The sequence below is a fragment of the Danio rerio genome, chromosome 24, assembly GCF_049306965.1.
Source record: "Danio rerio strain Tuebingen ecotype United States chromosome 24, GRCz12tu, whole genome shotgun sequence".
Classification (NCBI taxonomy): Eukaryota; Metazoa; Chordata; class Actinopteri; order Cypriniformes; family Danionidae; genus Danio; species Danio rerio.
The window spans coordinates 17,606,601-17,620,337 of record NC_133199.1 but is presented as its reverse complement, the minus strand read 5'-3'; the positions used below and the strand labels follow the sequence as shown (position 1 = coordinate 17,620,337).

General features: G+C 34.0%; 2 protein-coding genes across 2 annotated transcripts in view; both read right to left on the bottom strand.

The window, feature by feature from the left end:
• Window positions 1-308: 308 nt before the first annotated feature.
• timm21 (translocase of inner mitochondrial membrane 21) lies at window positions 309-7,773 on the bottom strand. Its single transcript, NM_001386503.1, has 6 exons — window positions 7,352-7,773; window positions 4,669-4,731; window positions 3,189-3,286; window positions 999-1,072; window positions 807-912; window positions 309-726 (listed from the first exon to the last, which is right to left on the bottom strand). The coding sequence occupies exons 1-6, from the start codon at window positions 7,632-7,634 to the stop codon at window positions 634-636; spliced, it is 717 nt and encodes a 238-aa protein (NP_001373432.1). The 5' UTR covers window positions 7,635-7,773; the 3' UTR covers window positions 309-633.
• Window positions 7,774-11,572: 3,799 nt separating this feature from the next.
• neto1l (neuropilin (NRP) and tolloid (TLL)-like 1, like) overlaps window positions 11,573-13,737 on the bottom strand; it is a 239,150-nt gene continuing 236,985 nt past the window's right edge. Inside the window, exon 11 of the mRNA XM_005162662.6 lies at window positions 11,573-12,300. The gene's annotated coding sequence lies outside the window, so the exon portion shown is untranslated. The remainder of the gene's footprint in view (window positions 12,301-13,737) is intronic.

Here is a 13,737-nt window from a genome sequence, read left to right as displayed (position 1 = left end):
TTCGGGACATTTTATTGCAAGTGTAATATTTTTTTTTATTTGGGCTCAAGTCTCCTTCATTAACACGGAGGAGGCGGGCTTTATGACTTGTACTGCAGCCAGCCCCCAGGGGGCGATCTAACGGCCGAAACCTTCACTCAAACGTAGGCTTGCGGCACACTTGGTTTTTGGCATTAGTTTAAAAAATGCTCTGCTAAAAACAGTAGTAAGTGATGTTTAAACATTTTTTACAAATAAAAGTAAACAGAAAAAATTAAAAAGCTTAGATTGGATGAATTTTTCTATCACTTTAAAAGGACAACAGTCAATTTTCAATAATGGCATCAAATAGCTTTATTAATCTGTATTTCAAATTGCATGGATTAAAATGCTTTCCTATATAATATTTATTGCAAACCACTAATTCCACAAAAACAAACATATAAATCCTTGTACAAAATGCACAATATTTGACTTTGTCAAAATTTCTAGATACACAGTTATTAACGCAATCTTGCGACACATCAAAATTCAAGCATGACAAATCCAAGCTTGATTAATTAGAACACCAGTATAAATTCAGCAATCAGAAGAAAAACACTGTCTGCTACTGAAAATCATCAATATGCATTTAACACCGTTACAAAACTCGTTTCATCTGTTGTCTTCAATGACGATTGTTCTCCTCGGATATGTGTCTATCTCCACAAAAATATACCGAAATTCATACTTCCCTGTCTCAGGATTCTGTCACAAAGGAAAAACTGTAAAAAAACACATCTTTGCATGAAACAAACTTATTTTCTTTTTGTGATATTACATCATACCTCCTTTGATTCTGAATGAACAGTTCCTCGCAATCCTGGTTCAGATCCCTCAATGTAGAATTTCAGCCGCATGTACTTGAGTCCATCCTTCATGTACTCCAAATGACTAAAGAAAAAAAAAAACAAATATGTAATAATTGAGATATGAGATCTCACAGAAGAGTTTGAGTTTACTGATATTATGTATTTTACCTGACTTGTTGCCTTCTGCCACGTCTACTAGTTTCCCCAAAGCCTTTAATAGGCTCTCCAAAAGCTCCAATTACCTTAGCAAATATAGGTTAGCATAGAGTCACCATCAACATCGATTAAACGTATTTTATTTATTGTCAATACACATGTTGAGTATAGGGTAACGAAATGCAGTTAACATTTAACCAGAGTGCAAACATACTCAAGTTAAATGTGCATGCATCCGGAAAATATTCATAGCGCTTCACTTTTTCCAAATTTTTTTATGTTACAGCCTTATTCCAAAATGGATTGAATTCACTTATTTCCTCAAAATTCTACACTCAATACCCCATAATGACAATGTGCAAAAAAGAGTTTTTGAAATTGTTGCAAATTTATTAAAAGTAAAAAAACCTGAAAAATCACATAAACATAAGTATTCACAGCCTTTGTTCAATCCTTTTTTATGCACCTTTAGCAGCAATTACAGCCTCAAGTCTTTTTGAATATGACGCCACAAGCTTGGCACAGGTCTTTGGGATTTTTTGCCCATTCCTCTAGCACTACCTCTCAAGCTCTATCAAGTTAAAAAGGAAGAAACGGTGTACAGCCATTTTCAGATCTCTCCATAAGGTTCAATAGGATTTAAGTCTGGGCTCTGGCTGGACCACTCAAGAACATTCACAGAGTTGTTGTAAAGCCACTCCATATTTTGGCAGTGTGTTTTGGGTCATTACCCTGCTGGAAGATGAACCATTGCCCAAGTCTGAGGTCAAGAGCACTCTGAAGCAGGTTTTCATTCAGGATGTCTCTGTACATTGCTGCATTCATCTTTCCCTCTATCCTAACTATTCTTCCAGTTTCTGCGGCTGAAAAACATGGTATGGTATTAGCCTGGAGATGAGCAGTACATGGTTTTCTCCAAACGTAACGCATGGCATTCACTCCAAAGAGTTCAATTTATGTCTCATCAGACCAGAGAATTTTGTTTCTTATGCTCTGAGAGTCCTTCAGATGCCTTTTGGCAAATTCCAGATGGGCTTCCATCTGGCCAATCTACCATACACAGATCTACTTGCTACACAGATGGTTGTCCTTCTGTAAAGTTCTCCTCTCTCCACAGAAGAACGCTGAAGCTCAGACAGAGTGACTATCGGGTTACTGATCCCCTCCCTGACTAAGGCTCTTCCACCCGATCACTCAGCTTAGATGGCTGGCCAGCTCTAGGAAGAGTCCTGGTGATTCTAAACATCTTCTACTTACGCATGATGGAGGCCACTGTGCTCATTGGAACTTTCAGAGCAGCAGAATTTTTTTCTGCAACCCTCCCGAGTCTGGAGACAATCCTGTCTCTGAGGTCTACAAACAATTCCTTTGTCTTCATGCTTGGTTTGTGTTTTGACATGCACTGTCAACCCTGAGACCTTATATAGACAGGTGTATGCCTTTTCAAATTCAAATCATGCCCAATCAACTGAATTTACCACAGGTGAACTCCAATTAAGCTGCTGAAACACCTCATGAATGATCAGTGGAAACAGAATATACCTGAGCTCAATTTAGAGCTTTATGGCAAAGGCTGTCAATACTTATTTTCATGTGATTTTTCAGGTATTTTATTTTTAATACATTTTAAACAATTTCAAAAACTCTTTTTTTCACAGTGTCATTATGGGGTATTGTGTGTAGAATTGAGGAAATAAATAAATTTTATTCACTTCGGAATAAGGCTGTAAAAAAATGTGTGAAAAAGGAAAGCGCTATGAATACTTTCTGGATGCACTGTAATTTATAGGTTTACTTAATATAGACTGTGGAGAGGTAAGCATGATCGAACACCCAATAAAGGGGGAGAGCATGCTCAGAGCCCGGCGGCTAATCAGCAGGCCAATCAGAAATAATAAGCAACACCTGTTTATTCTAGTTTTTGGCCTGCTGATTAGCCGCCAGGCTCTGAGCATGCTCTCCCCCTTTATTGGGTGTTCTATCATGCTTACCTCTCAACATAGACATATTATAATGTTTAAATGAGGTAAAAGATGTACTGTATGCACACTACAGTAGAAAAACTATGAACATATGTTACAGATGAATATGATTAGCTCAATATGATTAGATCACAAGTTGTAGTCAACAGGCTGATTTATTCATGCATTTCAGACATTAGGTTTACACATATGTGATATATATAGCTAATGAATCACTGACCTCTGGATGAGATCTGCACCTCTCGAAAGCTTTTCCATAGATTTTGCTTGGGCTTGAAGAGGAAAAGAGTTCTTGAAAGACCACATACAGCAGGCCACCTAAAGCGATTAGAAAACATTAATCGGTTCACTTATTATACTGCTGAATAATATGTATATACAAATTAAAAAAAATATGCATAGAAATGATTATAACCTGCCTGCCTGCCTGAATTGCTAAAAGGTTCCACAGTTTTGCAAAGTGATGGCTTTATCATGTTATGACTATGGCTAGCTGTATTGACACAATATATATATATATATATATATATATATATATATATATATATATATATATATATATATATATATATATATATATATATATAGTAAAAAGTGCTATATAAATACATATGAATTTAACTGATTTGTATGATTATAATGTCTGTCTCATGTATTGTATTTGAGTCAGTGTTATCGTTAACAAAAAAAAAGACTTTGGAGCTGAAATGAAATATAAATACTTGTTTATTTATATGTTATATGGCGCAGTAGGAAGTGTTGTAGCCTCACAGCTAGAAGGTCGCTGGTTCGAACCTCGGCTCAGTTGGCGTTTCTTTGTGGAGTTTGCATGTTCTCCCTGCCTTTGTGTAGGTTTCCTCCGGGTGCTCTGGTTTCCCCCACAGTCCAAAGACATGCGGTACAGGTGAATTGGGTAGGCTAAATTGTCCGTAGTGTATGAGTGTGTGTGGATGTTTCCCAGAGATGGGTTGCGGCTGGAAGGGCATCCGCTGTGTAAAAACTTGCTGGATAAGTTGGCGGTTCATTCCGCTGTGGCGACCACAGATTAATAAAGGGACTAAGCCGACAAGAAAATTAATGAATGAGTTCAAAGTTGTTAAGATCACTATGTGCGTGGAAAAATATCATACACAAAATTACTAAAATCATTAAAAAAAAAAAAACTACTGAACAATAATAAACTATAATGAAGTAGTTGTTAATTTTAGTAATTTTGTTGCATTTTTATTAAATAGTATTTGGTTATTACATAATATATGTAAACAGATAATTTTGTCTTTAAGCAATACATTGCAAATTTCTTAACATGTTTAAACCATTGCAAGCATTACTAGAACGAATGACCATTTACTACATAGCCACATGTATGTTTTAGCATATTCATAACATATACTGTTATTAGCATGTTTTAATGCAAATGAGTTAGCATTTTGTCAGCATAACAAAAATGGTTAGCATTCCTAGAATGTCTAAACTCATGACCTGCATGTTGCTAAAATTAATTACTATGTTAGCAATAATGAACATTTTGCTGATACAAAATCCAAAGTGAATAAAATATAACTAATATCACTATTTAGACATCATCCTGTTATCATCATTAGGAAATGCATGTTGGTGCTTTCTGTTGGTTTTCTGGCACAGTAAGAACAGAGAATGGGGCCCTGAAACATAAGAGTCGTCAATCCAGACCTGGTTACCTGTTACACCGAGTCCAATGAGCACTACGATCAAATAGGTGAAATCTTTGCCAGCTTGTTTAACTGTTGAGGAAAGGAGACATTTATTTACTGAACAGCTACAATTCAATCTACAAGTAAATTTTTACAAATATTATTTTACTGCAATTTTGTAATGCCTATAAAATCACAATGGCTAGATTTATTTGTGATTTTGTTTTGTAACAATCCTCAACTAACAATGATGGGCAGTCCTTTTGTATTTTTTTTAATCAAAACTGTACTGTTTACTTCACTATCAGTACTTTATTAAAGTTTTTTTTTTTATTTTAGAAAATGTTTACTTTTAATTACCACTACTACTACATTTGAGTCCAAAACATTGTACCAAATCGTACCGAATTATTCATTTTTAAACTGGACCAATCTGATTGCATCTGTTATTGGGTCAACAAATTCTGATTCAAATAAACCATTTAGATTGAGCATTTAGTAATACATTAACTGCATTTACTAACTAATTATAAAAATGAGTCAATGTTTCCAACATTCTTCTTTTCTTCATTTCTTCTTCTTTTATGGAAAAAAAAGGTTAACTCATTTAGAACAAGTCTAAGTGAGTAAATCATGACATAATTTCAATTTTTGGAAGTACCCTTTAAAAATTGAACAAAGTTACAATAACAGAAAAATAATGTTTTTTTTGTTGTTTGTTTGTTTTTACTGCTGAAGTACATTACAGATATAAAATTGTCAGTTACATAGCATTCTTCATAAAATGTTAACACATTTCTCCCTGTTACACCTTTTGTATATTGTATGTTTACAATGTATTTGGGCTATTATCACTATAAAGTGCCTTTGATGTCTCACATGATTGAATCAGTCCTATATGAACTTAATGCGAAATAATGAACTTCTGATGTTTTAATATAATTGGTAAAACCTTTACACACAAGCGGGTAGAATTAGAAGTGTTTTGAAATATGTCTGTCAAATTTTCCAATATTCTTTTACTGAATGAATGTGATTTTTCCATGTCCCACACACTACACAGCCAACTTCAGTGAATCTAAAAAGTAGGTAAATTAGATAAAATTGAAAAGATTAAAAAAAAAAACAAGTTAAGTCTTAAACAAGTTATTTGTTAAAATATGTCATTTTGATAACGTTTATTTTGTTTTCATAACATTATTAACCATTTTGCATTGGTCCTTAAAATTGTTGTCCACTCCATCATAATGTAGTAAATGCTCGAATAAGAAACCCTCTACAGAGGAGGTTAAAACATCTGCTGTTCGGCCTGTCACAATAATCAATATATTGACTTATCGTACAACACACAGACATGTTTTCAATCATTTTTGGTGATGCAACATATATCGCCCATACATGAAAAACTATTCTAGTTCTAGCCACATTGTAGCTGATTACGTTTATAATCTGTCAGTGTTAGTATGGTTAAAAAAAACACTATAGTATTTACTATTAATTATTATAGTATTAGTATATAGTATTAATATTATTATTTATTTGTTTAGGATATACGTTTTCTATGAAATTACAATACCTAATTATTAAATTGTTAAAATGACTATAATTAAATATTCTTAAGAATAAAATATTGTGTTCTTTGGAGGGGTGTACTTGCATTACGATGCTATTATAGTGTCAAAATGGTCTTAAAATAATGATAATATTGTTTATCGCAATAACATTTGTTGCTATATATCAAACCACAAAAAATAGATACCATGACAGGCCTATCTGCTGTGCACACAGTAAGTATCTAAACTAACTTTCGTTTCCTATTTTTCCCCATATTGTGTTTGAAACTGAATATTGTCAAGCTTAACATTTCCACCATGTCACAGTGAAATATGAATGAATAAAATAATAATAAAAAAAATTAAAAATCTGAAAAAAAAAAAATTAAGCTTTTAAACTGTGTACAAAGAGCATATTTAGGAGGCACTTTATCAGCTGCAGGTAAAACATGTGTTGAAGAAATGCTATCTTTAGCCAAACAATGTCCTGTCACAAATCATTTTCTTTTTTTATTGACACTTTATTTATTTAATAAAATGTATTTTTTTAATGTATTTATTTATTGTTAATTAGTTAGTTTTATGTAACAACTCTTATACACACATACTTTACCAGCAATATCTTTCTCAGTCTATATAAAGGATATCCTTCTAAAGTCCATATAAAGGAGCTCATTGACTGTTTGAAATAAAAATACATACCAATATCCACCCTGTAATCTTGTTTACCACTGTCATGTTAAACTTTTATGAAAATAAATGTCCATTATTCTATAGTTAAGAAATCACATAGGATTTTTTTGCTAGGTTTATAAATAATTTGTTTAAGTTTGAAAGTTTAACAAAATATTTTAGATATTGGGTTTTATTTTGAAAAAGTGCTGGAGCTTGACCAACATTTATTTCTAACAGCTAATGTCTAATTAATGCAACAACTATGTGGTTAAATCAAAAACCTTTTTAATGTCTCAAAGGCAATTTAACTTGATAATGACCCATTTATTAAGTTCTGTAATACTTAAGTATAGTGCATATGTATATAACCAATCTTTGGTTATATAACATGTAAAAAGTAAATAAACACCAGTAAGTACTTTAATCGTTACTTACTTAACATTTATAACACATTAAAATAAGTTTTAAACACGTAACGTTACCTTTCTGTGTTGCAGACCCTCTGGAAGGAGTGTGTGGACTTCTGGAGACTGACAGTTGATCGGTGTCCTTCTGCTCATCTTTCCTACTACACAAATAAACTCCTGTATAAAGCGAGCGAGTGTGATAAAATGCCCACTTTGAACAGGGGCAGTGGTTTGTCTGAAACACGGGATCTAGTGTCAGTAAAGATGATCTCGGTTGCTGTAATCTGACATGCACACGTTTTAATATGTGCTGCACACAATTTGTCGTCCTTCCAATTCTCAATACTAAAGAAGACATAATGAGTACAACAAATATATTGCTCTAAATAAAAGATATAACGTGCATAAATTTAAAGAACGTATTTTAATGACTTTCACATGTCTTGTCGTTTAACCAACACACTGAACTAGAAGTCATTATTTGTTGGCTTCACGCTATTTAGTTTTTTCATAATAAAAGCCTCAAATCAGAGTCCACGAATATAAAAGGATACCTCATCAATTAATTTACCATCAAACCTTCCAGGATATGACTTTTTTTTAAGTAGAACATAATATAATATATATAATTTAAGGATGAAGCAAATGACTGCCTGTGGAAGAAACTAAACATCATATTTGTCAAATTTTCTCACAGATGTTCAACAACATTTATTATTTTAAAGTTATGGCATCCTAAACATAATTTGTGTTGATTTGAATTGAAATAATTGTTGAGAAAATAAATATATCCTGTAATATAGGCTAACTTATTATAAGGCGATTTAGTTTATTGAACTGGAAGGCATTTGTTGTTGACTTCACACTTACTGTTTTTATTTTTTATTTTACAAATTAAAAGTCAACAAGTCTCCAAACTCTCCGAATTTCATCCTTGTTACACAAATTGTTCCCCATTGTTACACAAAACGTGTTCACGTCAATCGCCAATCTAGTTAAACCTTTAAATTGCACTTTAAGTTGAATACTATCTATATCTAGTAAAATATTATGTAGCTGCCATCATGGCAAATATAAAAAAAGATTAGTTATTAGAAATTAGTTATTATTATGTTTAGAAATGTGTTTTAAAAATGGGTAAAGAGAGGTTAGTAATTCAGGAGGGCTAATAATTCTCACTTCAAATATGCCCCAAATCCTGCTTTTGCAGCCATACAGCATCAATTTATCTTGGGAATGACCTTCAGATGTCCCGCAGAGTGGCCAGAAAGATTTTGAGCCAATTTTTTTACAGGATTGTGGCTAGGTCACTACATGATGCTGGTGGGGGGAAAAAAACCTTTCCTGATTCTCTAAAACACTTCAAAGTGGCTTAATAGTATTTAGTTCTGGTGACTGTGCAGGCCATGGGAGATGATCAACTTCATTTTCAAGTTCATCAAACCACTCTGTTACCGGTCTTGCTGTGTGTATTGGTGCATTATCATCCTGATATACAGCAACACCTTCAAGATACAGTGTTTGAACCGTTGGGTGCACACGGTCCTCCAAAATCGGGAGCCCTGGCAGTGACCTGCCCATCTAGCACACGCCATTAGGAAAGCCATGATATTACAGCCTAAACTATCACTGATTAGGCATGGGTCGATATAAGATTATGGTATGATAACCTTGGATATAAATATCACAGTATTACAGTATTGACATCACTGCTCTAATATGCTCTTCTTACATGTCTGGGTAAAAAAAAAAAAAAAAAAACCTTTTTTCCCTTTTTACACAATATATTTTAATTTGAGAAACATTTAAAATATTTTGAAGCAATAAACATGTCCAGCTAAATAATTAAAATGAATTATTGACTTCTGCTGTCTTCATTTGTTTCAAAAACACAAATTGTTTAATTTAAAACAGTAACTTTGGAGATCTTTTCTGCTGGAGATAATGCTGTCCTGAAAAAACAAACTAAAAGTAATGTAAAAAAAAAACTTACTCATACCTTAGGGACGGTATAGCAGATAATTTTGACAGCTTTAAAACCTTGACTTTTCCAAACCGCAGTATACCTTCAACACAGTTATTGTCCCTTACCTATCAGTGATACACCCCCATGCTTCACTTTAGGCATGCAGCTAGGTACACTTCTTTGCAGGTCTTTAGACTGTAACTCTCCTGGATGTGGGAAAGACAGTGAAGGTGGACTCATCTGAGAACAATACATGCTTCACATTGGCACCATTGAAATTGACTTTGGACATTGGCAAGAGTGACAAGGTTTGGCTATAGCCCTGTATATTAAGCCTGTGGAGTACCCGACCAAGAGTTTTGATGGAAACAGGAGTGTTGAGGTGCAAATTTAGTTCTGCAGTGAGTTGGGGAGCTGTGATTTTATGTTCTTTTGGATACAATCTGGGTTGCACCCACAGTTGCTCTTGGATGTGGTTCGTCCATCTTAGTGGCATGCTGATATTACCGTGGATGCAGTGGCTTTTGATACTTCACAAAGACTTGCTGTCTTAGATACGTACCAACAATGTGTCCTTTTTTGAACTTGGATATGTCACATAATGTTGTTTGCATTGCATTATTTTAAACAAAACTGTGCTATCACTCCGCTAATTAAACACTCTGCTCTTACTCGTGGAATGTATAATCAATGTAGATTGGCCACCCTACACTAAATTGGCCAGTGTTTCAGTTTCAGTGTTTCCCTGTGCCTTGTATAATCTATGTAAGCTGGATCACTGAACATTTTTTAATACAACATACAAAATTAACCACAAATAATTAAAGAGCCCCTGTTATAGGTTTTTGAAAATGACCTTTCATGCAGTATGTAACAACTTTCAGTGAAGTGAAATATCCAGTTAAGGCTTAAATCTAAAAGTGCACCATGTTTAAAACTATTGATTCATCTATAAAAGAGTCAACTCAATAGTGGTTCAAATGAATTGCGTGTTTATGATTCTTTAGCTGTGCCATGCGTGACGTCAATAAGAAACGTGGAGCCCCACTCATTAGTTGCACGTGCAGACCCAAACAGATTTAAACCCCCGGCTCCGCCCACAAACACTCTAGAAAAAAAGCTGTAGCAGATGTCGGCTGAATCATTCAGAAGACGCTGTGCTCTGAAGTGTGAGGAAAACTTAAAGTTACTTTCTCTGCCCAAAGATGAGGCCGTGAGGAATCAGTGGTTGAAGTTTATTTTTGCAAAAATACCTCAGCATTTTAGCCCCAGCCTTATGCTCTGTTCCCATCATTTTTCTGATGAGTGCTTCAGCAAACTACACGCTTACAATGAGGAATTCATCAGCCGTTTGTTAAATAAAGGATAAGAAAAGACTATTGATGTATGGCGCTTTGTCAGAGCTTGACAGGAACTTTACAGTACACACTTCATGGATCAGTTTCTTCTTCCATTTTACAAGTGTAAGTGTGATTAAAATGGTTGCCTCCTTGTTTTCTCCAGCTTGCAAATTATGTATTGAATTGTTAATTGTTAATTTTTAACAATTGTTAATTGTTAATTTAATTGTTTTGTCTTTTGCAATCGCTTGTACTGTATCTAATTAACTCTTTATATTCTCATATAGATCTAAAACCATGTTGAAAATGCAACACGTGCCGCTTTAAGGATTTTAATGCGTTTGTGAGCTCGCAATCCACTGCCGTTTGTTGTTGCTATGGGCACTGTCAGCTGTTCCTACAAATATGCGCTTGTCAAGTTTCAGGGGGATGAGCAAATCGTACTAAAATGTACGAATTAGATTGTACAAATTCGTACGAATTAGCCACTAAATTAAAAAGTTACGAATTGCCGTGAGATTATGTTGAAATAGTTCAGCTTTTGCCACTGAGTGCATTATTACCGAATGTGTGTCACTGTTTTGATTTATGGTTAAGTAGTATGGTTATTGCTTTAGTGCACTCCTGCATTGGGCTCACAAAAAAAAAAACACTGTGCACTCTGACTGCTTGTTGATAAGCTGTGATGGGCATTTCTCTCTGTCTCACGCTGAACGCAGTCGACCAGTCACAACAAACTGGGTGATCATATCAATTAACATTGCGCTAAAGAGGGGTTTGGGAACAAATGAATTGCTAAACAAATCATATGGGAGTCGTAGGGATAATTGGGCAAAAGTAAATGCATATTATAAGACAATGTAAGTGTTTATGGACCCTGCATGCATATCAGAATGTTGTTAATGACTTCCAAAACCACAATATGACCTTTTTTAATGTATAACAGAGGCTCTTTAATAAAAAAAAATAAAGGTCCAAAGCAGTCCACAATAGGTTTGATTCACTTTATTTAAAATATTCAGTCAGCATCATTCAAATATATTAACTAAATACTTAATCAAATGATAGGTTTCAGAAATCGTAATCGTAGAAGGGAAATATTCTGATATGTGCTTGTCTTTCAGTTGATACCAATTTACTGTATCTGTAAAGTTGCTCGGAACACTCATATTTTACTGTATGCATAGACATGACCATAACTGACCTTAATGTTGCACATTAAGAGAACAAGTCTTGTGAGAGATGCTAGTCAGAGACGTCTAACCAGGCAAAAGTCACAGTGAAATCACCTAGAGAATTTGAAACTAGTTTACCCCTTGGTTCATGTATTTGACTGTATGGTTGTGTTTTAAAGGTCTTGATCTATGTTTCTTGTAAAGTAAAAACGTTTTGCACTTACTTAGGACATTACAGATTGTATTGAAAAATAATCTGAGCATTACAATCATCAAATCAGAAGAAATAAAAACATGTTCATATCCCACTGAATGAAACATGTACATCAGTTTGTATATTCAGTTTCAGTCCAGAATCTGAAAAAATGTTGAAGTCTCCAAGAGCTTCACAGTATCTGATACTGAACATGAATCGGTGTCAAGATATTCCCAGACAAATACTAAAAATTGACAAAAAATGTCACAATGTCAACCTCTTCAAGTTCTTTAAGGCCATTTCCACAAGATGTCAGTCACGAGAGGTGGAGGGAATGATGGAACAGCCTGTAAAGAAATGAAGATGTTATTCAAACTCACATCTAAAACAGATCTATGGTACTGTAGACATTCATGTTTACATAGAGATAAAATACCATTCAAAAGTTATTTTGATTGGTTAAAATGTCTCCTGTGATTACCAAGGCTGTTACAATCGCCTCTTGGTGATTCAATTCTCTTTGCTTGGTTTCAACTTTTCGACATCTAAAGTTGTCAAAATCTCAAAATCATTTAAATAGAATAAGTGAATCAAATGTAGGGTCAAACAACATTATAAAAAGTATCATTAAATATTATCGTTTATCAATTTTAATATGATTATTTCACAATTTGTTGCATCCACTATAATACAGCTTTTCTATTATTTTATAATGATTAAAGTTTATTTTGAGTCACTCCTAGAATGATATTTTAAAATAATAAATACTAAAGATATATAACATGAATATGTATAACATTTATAAAAGTAAAAGGGTTGAAACAAACCTTTGTGCCTTCCACGTCAGATGACATTTTGTTTACGTATTATAAGAAAGTGAAACATTCACCCATAATGCAAATTTATCAATAAATTCTTCAATAGCATATCATTTACTTTGCTTATAGTGTCTCAATTCTAAAACACAAATGTCATGACAATGATCACACAGACAGAAACACTGACAACCCATCTGAATTAGAGTAGTGATTAATTAAAATAAGTACATTTGACATACTAGAGAGAATAGGGCTTTTTCTACACCAAACACCAGGCAAAGACAATCCTGAATTTCACATTTCAAAAATGAGCTAAACGTGGTATAGATTCAATATGTACATTTTTCTACATTGTAGGTAAGTTGTTAAGGTAAAAAAAAATCTCCAGAATTGGTTTTACATGATATTCATAAGCACAGAAATTACCTCTAGAATAAAAAGCTTGGTTTTGAAAATATTTGGAGTGGGCTGAACATCAATAGGCTCTGCTCTAATGATCTGCAGCTTGTGTCAGTGCCTGCTGTAATTTTAACAAACCAAGTCAATGCCTTGTTAACAATATTTTTCAAATGAAGTGGTAGGGAGATTTATTTTTAATTTGGAGGAGTGAGGGAGATATCTTTAAGCAACCAGAGAAATTTAGTTTGTTCCTGAGTTATATTCAATAATTAATTTTCCTTCGCCTTGCCCCTTTATTTTTTAGGGGTCGTCACAGCAGAATGAACCATCAACTTATCCAGCACACTCTTTACACACTGGATGCTCTTCCAGCTGCAACCCAGTATTGGGAAACATCCATACTCACTCATACGCACACATACACTACAGCCAATTTTGTTTTATCTAATTCACCTCTAGTTCATGTCTTTGGACTGTGGGGAAACCAGAATAACCAGAAGAAACCCACACGAACAAAGGGAAAACATGCAAACTCCACACAGAAATGCCAACTGACCCAGCCAGGAA